A 14,163-nucleotide genomic window follows, 5' to 3' on the forward strand; every position below is an offset into this window, starting at 1 on the left:
ATATACCCATCGACATAGATCCAGTTGCTCTCAACTATGGTACTTTGTGTCTCCTGCGATACCAGATGACTAAGATAATCATCAAATATGGCATCCATATCTCTATGTGTCATAATAGGAGGAGCAGAGACAGCAGGGTATCTGGGAATAGTGTGAGTACACCCGAATTGTCGCTTGATGCACTCAGAAAGATTAGGAAATGTCAGACGTGAACCGTAAGGAAACCATCCTGAGTATAACACTATTTCTTCAAATGGTCGTGTCTCATGGTGATTGACATAGCTGTTAAAGTGCATATCCTCAACAACCAAGCAGTCAAGATACACTTCGAACGACTTTATCGCCTAGTTCCATCTGAGCGGGGCAAATGCAGAAACATACGATATATCCTAAGTATAAGTCGGTACACACACCCAACCGGAAATGCGCAGAAATGCTGGAGGATCCAAGCCTGAAAAGTGTTGGAACACACGAATCATCAGTAAGGGCGTTGCAAAAATGTAATGAAAATGACACACAAACACTAAAAGACCAATAAATATTATTGTCAGTAGTATGATGATTCTTGTCACCTACTTCGTCTTCCACCTACATCCCTCTGATAATTTCAAGTACAAGTAGACCGAACAAGCAACCCTCTAATTGTACTCATAGATCCGCTTGAAGTCATCGAAGTACCATAGGTAGACGACATCCACATAAGTGGCACTCTTGTCCATAAAAATTGTAATGTCAACCAAATATAGCAAGTATGTTCTCATAACATACACTCTATGGAGCCCAACCTGCTTACCACCACCACTAGCTTGCTCTGCTATAAGGAGTTCATCTGTATATATCTTTTTCAAGAATTCAAACCTAGCATGAGCCCCTCTAGTTTTTTCTAACTCCCTCGTGGCATCCTCTGGGCCAACTCTCAAATAATCTACCATTAACTCGAGTGTCTCGTCTTTTCTAATCCTTCCAGGAACTAGAAGTTTCCCCCTAATCGGAAGATGCAGCAAATATGACACATCGTCGAGTGTGATAGACATCTCACCAAGTGTTAGATGAAATAATGACGTCTCATTGTGCCATATCTTTACGAATGCATTGAGCATCCCATTATTGATTGTAACATAACCGGTCTTGCACAATTCCTTCATCCCAGATAGGGATAAAGCAGCCTGAAATCACTTGTCATTAGGCTGAGGCAAGCCAATAACATTTCACCCCATGGTTAATGAATTTCAGCGGATCACGGTCCTGTAGAAAAATAAATCTATGTCAGAAACTTGTAATATAATAATAAACGTAATTTAAAAATAATGAATCCAACTAATTTTACCTCTCCGTCCCATATATGCCTGGAAGTATGGTCCCGGTACAGAGGAAACAATGATAACTCTACAGAGACTCCTCCAAATGTCAAAGATGGCACTGGCTTATCAACCTCGACAGCCTGAGATGGCCCTAGCTCAGCATCCTCGTCGGCCTGAGGTGGAACTGGCTCATTAGCACGAGGTCCCTTCGGTGCCTGGGGTGTCATTGGTGCCTCAAGTACCTTCGAAGACTCGTGTACCTCTGGCACCTGAATAGGTGAAACCTTCTGCCTACGGGAAGATGGAGGCAATGATGTGTCAGTAGGTGACACCCGTCTCTTATGGGAAGAAGAAGATGGAGAAGCACGAGCCTCAGAAGTCGATGCCTTTATATGAACCGGGCTAGAATGAACAGGAGTATCATAAACCTTACTCTTCTGCCTCCTGACTAATGCATGTTGTGCAATCCTCCTGTGCTTCGGTATATCGTCTCTATCATACATAATGCTTGTAAATAAACCAGACAAATGTCATACAATTACTATAAGCAACCCTTTAAAGTAAGAGAAAAAAATAGATAAATTACGGAGATGCATCTCCAGTTACTAGTAATCCAAACAATGAAAATTTTCAGAGATGCATCTCCATAATTTCCTGCAACTTTTAGGTTCATCAATGGCGGTAATGCAGACCACCATACCCCTAAAAATAATGCTTTGATCGTTATTTTTAAGCATCAAACACATTTTATAGTATATATAAATTATCATTCATGAAAATACTATCTATTTCATAACCTAATCATCAATTTCTATTCATTTATACAAAAACTCAATAAAGTTTACAAAAAAAATGAAAATTGAGAGTTTACTTCAGTATTGAATGGGGTCTTTGAAGAAGAAGAAGAAGAAGAAGAAGAAGAAGAAGAAGCAAGAGGATAGGCGAAAGGGGTGAAATCTGGATTTGGGAGTGTGAGGAGTAAAATGAGGCCCAAGCCCAATTGTGCAAATACATAAAATAGAAAGGGTCAAAGGTCTAGAATGCGCGCTCTTCATGTGTTTGAATCTTCATCGTCTCTACGGCGGTGGAGAACCCAGAATAACCAACAAATCATATCAACCTGTTCTACTCTCTAATATGAGCTCGAGTCTGGTAATGAAAAGTCCATAACAAAAGAGACGAAGTAGGATTGATGCTTGCCTTCTAAGAACCCCAAGTATTTAAGCATAAATTAAATGATGATCTTGTGCTGATTCTAGCAATTTATGGAGGTTTTTAGTTCTATGGAAGCTCTTATTCAACTTTGTAACAACTGTTTAGTGAATGGATGGAAAAGAAATATTTTGGCACGGTGGTTCCGGTGAAGGTAAACTCGAGCTTTAAACAGGTAAGTCATCTCTCTCTCTCTCTCTCTCTCTCTCTCTCTCTCTCTCTCTCTCTCTATATATATATATATATATATATATATATATATATATATATATATATATATATATATATATATATATATATATATATCATTATTCTTTTGCTATTCTTCTTCTTATGAAATTCTCTATTTGTGGAACTCATGGATGAGTTGAATGTCAATTCAGTGAGGTTAGAGAAGTTTAGGTTGAGAGTGAGAATTTTGGAAGAGTAAGGTTGTGTTCAACCTCCCCCCTTCAGCTCAAATCTGATGTTGATATTTATAGGAGAAATGAGAGGTGGGTTATGATGGCGTAAGACCCCAATTTTGACCCTAAGATCCCTCATGTTATCTCATCATATGCATTTGCTTTGGGATCGCACCTTGGCATCTTCCTCACCCTTCATTCCTTGGGATTGCATTGGGAGAGTTCAACAAGCACATTTTGATTGTATCATACTTTTTCTTTCATTATTTACTAACCAAAATACCAAAAATATGTCAATATATAGTTTGTTGCTTTTGTAGGTAGTGTGTATGCTCACCTATGCTCCATCAAGCTCAAATCTAGGGTTTTAGGCCCTTAATGCAAAGAGACTAATCAAGATATGGTTCACAATGACTCTAGACATCACATATGGATCCCCATGGTCTTCACATATCATTTTGATCAAGAATTCATCAAGAGTTGGAAACTTGTTTGCCTTGGAAGCCCTAATTCATCTGGGTATCTTGTGTGACTTCCTCAGCAAGTTTCTTCATCACTTGATCAAATATTTCAAGGGATACTTAATATTACATCATCTTATGCAGATATGATCCTCCATGAGTCCCAAAAGATAAGAGAATATCAAGCTAGCAAGATGGTTCATGGTGGTTGACTAGAGAAACTCATCTGGTCAAAACTGGGGTCCCCTAGACCCTATCTCCTACAATATTTGTCATATTAAAATGATTCCAAGAGAAACGTTACTCAAAATGACCTTCCAAACAACTTTCATGTTTAAGTCAAGAGCTATTTTTGCTTGGAAAGTCATTTTTTATGCTGAAAGATTATAGGTCATTTTGTTTGAACCCTAGTTAGGAGGTCAACTTCCCAAGACCATAACTTGCTCAATTTTTATGAGAAGAAAGCCATTCAAATTCCATGATCAAATTCAAGATCTCTACGTCCAACTTTTATGTTTGGAGGAAGTTCACATTCAACTTTCAAGTGCATGTGCCAAGAGGAAACTTTATAGGTCATTTTGTCATTGAACAAGTGATTTTCCTCAACTTCTAAAATGCATAACTCCTTCATGCCAAATCCAAATGAGGTCAAATTTATGACCAAATTGAATAGGTTTGAAATAGCTACAACTTTGATGAAGGAAATGTTTCCATTTGAAGTGCATAGAAAAAGTTATTCAAGGTGGAAGAAGTGAACATTTGACTTGGTACTTAGAAAATTTTCAAATATGTTTGATTTTCCAAACTTGCACCTCAAAATTCATCATTATCCAAGATTCAAATGGAAAAGTGTTTAACATGAAAGTTGTTCCCCTTGATCTCACCTTTCAAAAAGTCCAAGATCATCTGATTTGGATCAAAATTGAAGGACTTACGCATGGGTGCAATGTGTGGTACCATTTGGAAGAATTTCATGATCAAACTCATTCCAACTTTGCATGGCTTAATGCAACACTTTCAGCATGACCTATGCACGATTTTGGACCTCTGCAAATTATTGTTTGGGCTTTATGCACGTCCATGCTAGCTCATGAAGAAACTTGTAATTTTTGAACATTTGAAAGAAAGTGTGTGGAAATCAATTGCATTGGCTATAAATAGGAGTGCATTATGATCAGAACTCCATCAATACCTTGCCCAAGCTTTGCTAGACCAATCCAAACCCTCAATTCCATAGAATTTATGAAGATTTATTTTGAAATCGAGCTTGAACTTCATCTTCTATTTGGAAGTTCAAACTCTAGAAATTCACTTCCCTTTTCCTCTCAATTGGCTTCTGCAAGCAAGAGGAAGAGAAAGCAAGCAAATTCAGATCAAGATCAAGTGAATTTGAAGCAACACAAAGGTGATTTTTCAGAAACTTCATCTCTTCGATTCTCTCTTAATTCTTCACCATTCTTTATGATTTTTGGTTGTATGAAGTCCTATCAATGTAGGAAACAAGATCGAGTTGCTTTGAGGTCAAATCGAAGCAACTCAGTTCATGATCCTCAAAATTCAAATCCCTGTATCTTTCTATATACTTGGAATTGGAGAAAATTGAGGTCAGATTCAAGTTCCTGAGCATTTTTTCTTTGAATCCATGTCCTTGTATTTTATTTTGGTGATGGTTGATGGTGGACCAGTCCGGTGAGGTCCACCGGAGAAGAAGACCGGAGCTCTAGCTCCGGTGGTGTGTTGTCACGCTTCTTAACCATCATATTTGTTTAAATTGTTTTAATCATGGCCTTTGGTTTTAATTACCAATGTTACAACGTGTTGACTAGGGTGTACCATGGATAACACGCGTGTGGCCATCAGATCTGTCACCTCAATTAATGAGGGAGATCTGATGGCCCTTGTTTTTTTGTATTTTCTAATTTTTCATTTAATCATTTTATTTTGATTAATTCATAATAATTTCATTTTTAATCCAAAAAATATGAGACTTTCACCAAAAATCTTTAAATATTTTCCTCTTTCATTTTATGAATTAAAATTATTTTTTGGATTAATTTTGATATTTTTCATAAATAAATGTATTTATGCATATTTTAATTGTTTAAAAATACTTTTGACTTTTCAAAAATCATGAAATTTTTTGTCTAAGGTCCTTTGACCTTGTTTGACCTAGGATAAATCTCTTGGCCATTTATTTGGTGTTTTGAATAGATTTTAGGTTTTGACCAAATTAAATTGAATTTAAATGCATTTTTAATTTGTTTTTTAATTGATTAATTGTGCAAAAATTATGTTGAGCCATTTTTATTGACTTGTGATGTTTGACTATGTGTTTGGGCCTTGGTCAAGGTTGATTTGACTTTTGTTGAGTTAAAATCATTGGATTTAGGGGATTGATGAAATGTACATTTCATCTCCCAAAATGAATGAATGATTTTAATTTGATGAAATTCCTCCCATGACCAATCTGTGTTTCTCTCATCTCCCCTCCTTCTTCATCTTCAATCTCATTCTTTCCCATCCCTTTCATTGACCAATGAAATATCAAAAATCCTAAGGCTAATTGGTTCATCAATAACCTTGTGTTAGATGAACCAATACAAGTATGGATGAGATAGGTCCACCCTTTGATCTTTTTTTCTTTTAGTGTGCGGTATGTTTTAGGAGTTTGGTTCATTATACCAAATCTCTAACATGCATTAGCACCTAAATTTTTTTTCTCGGCCTTAGATAGTTGTGACTTCTACTTAAGTCCAATTACGATTGCTTAACATAGGGCTAAATTTGACCCTAAAGGCATATCATTCTAGTAAGTGAGATTTCACGTCTCCCATCTTTCATGGTATTGTGTGGAAACTTGGCATTTTTCCTTCCTTTGGAAGATGTCTTGGTTCAAGGATCCATGCTTGTGAATAGATGGTTGAGTGTTCTCCAAAGAATGACTTAATCAATTGAAAAGCAAAACATCACTAACATCTAATTAACTAACATTTGACTAACTCTTATTAATATTGCTTTTACTTTCAAGTCATTTAATTTTTATGCAATTTAATTTCTAGTCATTTATCATTCATTGTCATTTATATATCATTTAACTTGTTTATGTTTATGCCATTTTCACTTTGCTCATTTGAGCCATATATTATGATTGTATATATTTGCTTGTGTATTTTATTTGTGTTTGTGGTATTAGGACCTTAAGATACCTAATAAACAACAAAAAAAAACCCTAAAAAATGTTTGTGTGGACTGTTGGGTTTGATCTGAACTTTTGGACTTAGGATTAGGCAATATTCCATATGCAAAGGGACTTGGCCAATGCCAACGTTTCTGAGACCAAGTTATTGTAATTTGAGCTTTCATCTGATGCAAGTATTCAGATCCACTTGAATTCATCTACTACATGGTCTTGATGCAACTGTTATTTTGATCTCATGCCTAATACCTTATTCTGAGCGAAATCAAGGAGTATTTCATCTGGTACATGAGAAGACAAAAGAAGACTATTAGCTATGGATTTGCTTGCTTGGATGTGACCATCTTTATTTGATGCCTTGCACTTTATATTGCTAATTGCTTGTGGATATTTTATAATCTCTTTGGACATCAGTTAGTGTAAGTTTATGCAATTTAAAAAAAAATCATTGTACACACATGACTTTAATGATTAAAAAGAGATTTAAGCAAAGTTATGGGAAAGGTCTGTGTTTATTCATTGAGAAAGGATTACAAGGCTTTAAAAATAAAAGAGAAATACAAAAGGCTACTCAAACTTAGAGAGAAGATCATCCTCATGACATCAAGAAGATCATGTAGTCCTCATCCCACTCATCATTAGATAACTCTATTATCTTGGGATCTTTCATGTTTTGGGGGTTCTTCATCTTTGTCTATAATGTTCTTCCAACCCTAGATGCTTCAACAGCAGTTCCAGTACCTTTCTCCTCTTTCTGATCCTTCATAACCTTCTTAACTTCTTCAGAAGAACCATTCTTGGTGTTTTCACCTAATTTTCTCATTCTGATCAAGGGAGAAGTTTTATGAAATAATGAGGAATGTATATTTTGCATGTTCTAAACTATATTTTATAGGTAAAATGGGAAAAGGAGAAATTTGTATGGTTTTATATGCACCAATGGAATCAAGAGAGAGATACATTTTTGGTCTTTAGACTCTCCTTCCAAGGTTTGACTGATATGTCTCATTGGCTCAAGAACAGATTGTAATATCTCATGTTTTGTAGCAACTTTCCAACCATTCTAGACATTTATCGCGTTTTTCTTAACTGATGACAAAAGAGGAGAACCAATCATGATTTTTAATTTTTATTCAGACTTAATAAATTCCTATACATTCTATTTTTCTTCAGTATCTTTTCTCTTTCTATTATCTGTCATTTTTTTTATGGAAAAAGGGGGAGAAAACATGGAAGTATTTAAGGAGGTAAGAGCATTCTGAATGCACCTTAACCTATCTAACAAGAACTTATTTTTTCTTGGCTTTGTGTTTAAACTCTGAAGTTTATTATTTGGATTATTAAGATAATTTTAATCATCTTGGATAGGACTTAGGGGGAGCTTTCAAAACTCAACCTTTGGACTATTAGACTCAGGTAGGGGGGGGGGGGGGGCTTACAAACCTCAGACCCCGGTGTCACTCAAGATAGTTAAATTTACCAATCATTATTCTTAAATACTTTTATTTGTCATCACCAAAAAGGGGGAAATTATTTGAAGAAAATTATTCATATCCCTTAAGTTTTGATGATAACAAAGTACTTAAAAAACAATATGGTATACTAACATATATTCAAGTGTGCATGATCATAAGCTAAAATTTAAGATTGGTTCTGACTTTGAAAGAGCATATGAAGAGAAGCTAAAGACTCAGATTCTGAAGGTTCAGAATATGATGACTCGGACTCTGAAGACCAATTCAAGGGAACTCAACATCTGAACAAAGCTCAGACTCTGAAGTAAATTTACTTTGTCAAAACTAGATTTTAAAGAATGTCAACTAGGGCTTTGTAACATAAGGCTCAAGAAGAGTTAACTTGTCTCCTTATGTCTACTCCAAAAAATCAATAGATACATGGTTTGTAAAAAGGTATTTTGGATAAAGTTGTTACAAAAATCGATAACTTTTTGTATAATAACTTCTAACGTATCTTTTGAAAAAGCTTCTCAGCAAAGACCTCTTGTGAAAGTTATCCTATAACGTCTCTTTTTACCTCTAGAAAAGGAGATGAATATTTGAAGGAAGTAAAGAACACATTACACAACAACTTTGAGCATACATGAACAAAGTTGTTTCTTTGTGCAAGTCCTTAAGATTTCTTATCTTTGTGTATCTTTGAAGTCTTAAGTAGTAAGAGTCTTTGTGTGTGTTGTATCATTTTTTCACCTCTGAGTATATCTCAAGTGTAGTTGTTATCTATTCTTCTAAACTGATTATTTAGAGTCTAGGAAGTCTCTTGCTAGTTTGCTTGAGCAGTTGAAGTCTCTTGCCTATGTGATTGAGCAGAAGTCTCTTTCTAGTGTGATTGAGTAGTTGAAGTCTCTTGCTAGTTTGCTTGAGCAAGTTGTAATATGTTTGATTATAGTCAAATTCTGTTGTAGTGTAAGGGGACTGGATTACTCATAGTTTGTGGGAGGAACCAGGATAACTTTGTGTGTCATTCTTTATTTTTTATTTTACTTTTAAATCTTTATATTTCGCTGTTATCTCTAAGATCGGATTCTGAACTTGTACAAATTCTGAAGTCAGTTTTCAGAAGTTGAAATAATTGTCTATACACAATTCAACCTCCTATTTCTTGTGTATTTTATTCACCTTCAATTTTCTCATCCTTAATCCATCTTTTATGTGCTTTTCATGTTGCAAAAAATGTTGGAGCTAATGCAAGGTTCTTTTTAAAGAGAATAGACAAGAGTATGTGATGGAACTATGGAATAAGATCATGTATTCAAAGAGGGTAATTGAGTATGAGCAGCACTTGCAACATTTTGAGCTAATATGTATTGATATTATTTCCTTAGTTGGTTATGTTAACCAAACATGGTTGTCTTTGTAAAAAAAACTTTGTTGTTGTATGGACCAGCCAAGTCACTCACTTAGGGAACACGACAACAAACAAGTAAATATTTAACATGAGTTTATAGATTGTGTAAGTAGAAGTTAATTTTTTAACATGATTTTGTAATAATTTTTTATAGAGTTAAGTCTGCTCATTGGAGACTTAAGAACATGATGAATACTAGTAGAGAGGACCTTTATAGAAGTTGGGATGTTGTAAACTTCATGTTAAAACTACAACTTGTTGCAATCCAAATATCATTTCAAAAAACTATTGTGAACTTCGAGCATTGACATAATACTCTTTTTATGCAATGTTGCATGATTGCGTGTGAAGAATGTGTAAACAATACATTGCAAAAGAGTTTGAAAGAGTAAATAGAGTTTAGTTGACAAGGTTACATGTGGGTTTTTCATAAGGACATCCCATGGTCTCCAATGTGCATGTGAACTTGTATATTTTCAAGTAAAATGGGGGGCACATACCTTTGAATTCCATTCATATATTTTGGAAGTCAAAATAAAATAGCCCTAAATATTTAACATTCATATAACTATTCAAACCAAATTTTTATTTAAAACTTTTATGAAAATTTTTTTTATATAATTCTTTTACATCAAAATATGTTACTCTATAACAATCATTTTTAAAAAAAGCTAAAATAAAATAGCCCTAAATATTTAACTTTTTCATATTCAAAATTATTCTACTACTTAGTTCCAAAGGTTACAAATTCATTAAGAATACTAAGATTGGATATTTATGGGGTGTGACCAGTGGATAATCATTCTTGATATAGGTTCTCCAAATTCTTCTAGGCATAGTATGATATTGGTTACCTTGTACAAGAACATAAACATCACCTTTTTCTCACTTATGTTATCTTCATTTAACATTTATTTGTAGGGTTGAAATTACACAAACACTTTTGTACATTAAATTTATGTTACGATATTGTTAAGTTTATAATAACTTTATCCTATATTATGCTATTTTAAGTTTATGTTGACTTTATGCATGTCTCACTAAGAAGCTAACAAATAAATTATAAATAATTTTAAAAAATGCCGGATTTATAAATGCTACCTCATCCGCTCATTATGTAAAGTTAGATGGCAATCAAAACATTATACCAGAATTTTCAAAAATTTCAGTATCTCATTTAAATTTAAACTGGATATTGTAAAAATCCAATAGAAACTCATGATTTCTACCGAACATTTCTATAAAAAAAAGTGTATTCCCCACATTGTTTTCTAAATTTCACAAAATATCTTATGCAAACTAAAAAAATTATCAGTTACATTACAAATCTGTTATAAAAGTAAATATTGATGCATTTATATCGAATTTGTGCCAAATATGAGTAATATTCATGCTTGCAAGAAAATATGGAATGTGACAATAGTATGCCCAACCTGTAACAGCCTACAAACAGCAAGTCACAATCCTCACCAGTCTACTGATATGCCGCATTTAATATATTGTGCAAAGACTTCTGTTAACCCATATCGTTGCGGATTTGAACCCGCAACATCCTACTTAAAGTGTGGATTTCATCCAACCACTAAACTACTTAACCAAAAATAATATACATTGTGCAGAGTTTTCCAATTCATCTTACAGTAGTCATACTAATGAGCCATTGATTTACACAACAAATAAGAGATATGATGATCTTCAACGAAACTCACATATTTAGTTCGAAACAAAAAGATAGCAGCTATCATTTGCCAATAGGGTTTATGAACAGACGGAAAAAAAATGTCAGTTAAACATTAATAAAATAAGATCTCGTATGTTATTTATCTATCAAGACCGACCAAACCAACCAACCAAGAGATTGAATTCCCATGTACTAAAGCCAAAGAAGCGAAACAACATTGCAAATTGTTAGACGGGAAAAAGGAAAAGTCTAATGACTTTGAAAATTCTCCTACTACAAAACATCTAAGAAGCCTCAGTTTCTGGCAAAATACACATATATACATGACAAACAGGTTGAATAGAATCAGAGGCCATTTGACAATTGAAATATAGACCTACCTGATTGTAACAAACTTGTTGGTGCCATGTTTTGCCCAGTAAGTCCTCAAATCAATTGGATTAGAAAAGTTATATCCCTCAGCCGCAAGTTTCTCTAAAACTTTCTTAAATGCTCCTATACTCATTTTCCTTCCGGCTATTCTAGCACCACGCCGTTTAGTACTCATAGGCAAAGGATATATCGATATGGCTGTCGTGCAACATGCAGATTGCCACCCACCCGAGCCCCATCTGTAACACTGTTGAGGTGCTCCAGTGCATGAACAAACAGGAATCGGAATACTTGAAATATCCAAATCAATACCGTTAATTGCAATTTCCGTAGTTTTCTTTGGAGCCCTAGGTGTCCGTTGAACCGAAGGAGTATTCTCATCCTTTGGTACGCGGGGTCCTCTCTTCGGCTTCTTTGCCTTGGGAGATTTAGGCACCTTCGAACCCTGCCTCTTCTTACCGTTTCCGTTCGACTTCTCAACCACAGGTACCTCCTCCATCGGCTTCTCTTCCTTAACCAACTCAGGTGGTCGAATCATTTGAATATGATGAGCTGAAGATGCCTCGGGCATACTACTATAACTCGGAGGGTTAGTAGGTATCATATTCATGTTCATATACTTATTATCTCTCTGACTACTAAACCACGCATCCCTCATATAATCCATAGGGTATGTAGTTTGGGGCAACCCAATGTCCCTATGGTGAAATGCGCCGTTAGAACCCGACAAAACCGCAGCATTGCGTCCTCCAAGCAGAGGCTTTTCTGGCATCGATGGCATTAGTTGTAACCCAAGATGACTCTTAAAAGATGAAACCGGTTCATAGTAGCCCCAATTGGTTATGTTAAGGCCATTATCTCCATCCATAACAACACCAGAAGATGCAGAAAACTGCATAAAACAATGTATAACATAACACTATGTTAAATATCATAAAAAATTATCTAGGTTAATTCTCATTCATCTTAATTAACAAACACAATACAGAACACAATAACCTAAAATGATAATAATAAAATTGAAAACAACACAGAGAATGCAAATGTATAACCTCAAAGGAAGAAGAAAAAATATCTACCTTTTGTTTCAGTTCAAATAGAGTCAAACCAGAAAAACAGCCCAACAAGAAAAATTACAGAATCCTCGTACCACAAATGTTTCTGCTTGTGGGTTTTAATCAAAGATAAGAAAAATTTGACCGAACAAAAAAAAATCAGATCTTCAAGCCAAAAATAGAACAGTATAACAGAATTCAAGATCTACAAGCAAAATTTAGAAATTAAAAAAAATGATTTTTGAATGCAACCCATGTTGAGATTTGAAGAAAGAAAGAAAGAAAGGGTAGTTGAATGTTTGAGGAAAGAAAAAGAGAAAACAGTACCTGTTAGCAGTGTTATGAGATCGAAAATTGTTTCTAAACCGGTGAAATCCGTTTGATTCAACCGGTTAATTGGGGAAAATGGTGACCCGTATATGGTTTGAACAAGTTTGAACCTTTACACATACATAGATCAGGGAAGCTTCGCCATTTTTGGAGCAACGAGAGAGGAAAAAAAACAGAGAATGAAAGAGAGAGAAAGAGACGGAGAGAGAAAATGTGCTGTGGCTACAACATTGACCTTAGACATGTTTTAGGGTTTTTTCGAAATTGGGCCGTTTTTTTATTTGGGCCGGTTTGTATTGTGGGTAGGCTTATGTTAGATTAAGGGGATTGCAAACCTCATCGTGTTGCACTTATGGAAAATTGAAAATGTCTTAGATTTTGGAGATGTCTCTTCGGACGCATTATATGTATTTTTCAAACGTATTCCAATTCAATAGCACCCAAATATTGTTAAAAATTTGTCACGGAGATGCATCTCCGTAACAACTCAATATACACCGCATACATTTCTTAATAAAATGCCTTATGTTTACAAGAATTGATTCGGAGATGCATATTTGGTTTTTGAAAAATATGTTGCAACTTTACGGAGATGCATCTCTGTAAGGTTTTGGAAATCATAACTCGTCAATGACTGACATGCAGTTTGACCCAACAGCCAAAATAATGCATTTCAATAAAAACAACTTATCAAACACATTACTAATGTAACTGGCTTATCTAAACTACCTGTTACATAACCTAATGCTCAATTTCTACGTATGTTGATGTAAAATAAAAAAAAAGGACAAAAAATATCAAAAACATACTAAATGTGACTGGAGTTTGATGTTGAGTGGCCTCGTTTTGGTGTTGATGTAAGAAGATTTGAAAGTGTCTTGAATGATTTTGAGTGAATGTGAGTTGAGAGATTTTGAAAGATGAGAGTTGGAAAGTTTGAGAGTATTATGAGTAGTGAGGAAGAAGAAAGGGTTACCTCGCCCTTTTGATTAAATAACATTTGGATATGCATCTCTGAAGGTAGAAAGTTGTTAGCCTGGAAATTCTAGTTGAAGAAAGTCAACGAAGAATGGTAGTAACTACGTTGGAAATTCCTAAGTGTCAAGATCTTCAATCAAATGCTTTGAAATATTAATTATGTCGATTAAGATGGTTCAACTAACATATCATTTGAGTCGAGGTAAAGACTAATTTGGAAGAGTCTTAGAAACAGATTCATAAGACTATGATCTCTCTCTTCGAAACATGTCAACAATATCGAAAGGATTTACACAAGCCAGCTCTTC

At 34.8% G+C, this 14,163-nt stretch overlaps 1 protein-coding gene across 2 annotated transcripts; it reads right to left on the minus strand.

Moving 5' to 3' along the window:
* Positions 1-11,278: 11,278 nt before the first annotated feature.
* On the minus strand, positions 11,279-13,116 carry LOC127133539 (protein BASIC PENTACYSTEINE1). 2 transcript variants are annotated; one of them, XM_051061743.1, is made up of 3 exons: positions 12,875-13,107; positions 12,572-12,653; positions 11,279-12,384 (listed from the first exon to the last, which is right to left on the minus strand). In XM_051061743.1, exon 3 carries the CDS (start codon positions 12,358-12,360, stop codon positions 11,497-11,499), a length of 864 nt encoding a protein of 287 aa, XP_050917700.1. In that variant the 5' UTR covers positions 12,361-12,384; positions 12,572-12,653; positions 12,875-13,107; the 3' UTR covers positions 11,279-11,496. The 2 variants fall into 2 exon arrangements, with proteins under 2 accessions (XP_050917700.1, XP_050917699.1); XM_051061742.1 differs by lacking the exon at positions 12,572-12,653 and having other exon boundaries at positions 12,875-13,116.
* Between the last annotated feature and the right edge of the window lie 1,047 nt (positions 13,117-14,163).

This window comes from Lathyrus oleraceus, chromosome 1 (genome assembly GCF_024323335.1).
Source record: "Lathyrus oleraceus cultivar Zhongwan6 chromosome 1, CAAS_Psat_ZW6_1.0, whole genome shotgun sequence".
NCBI classification, from domain to species: Eukaryota; Viridiplantae; Streptophyta; class Magnoliopsida; order Fabales; family Fabaceae; genus Lathyrus; species Lathyrus oleraceus.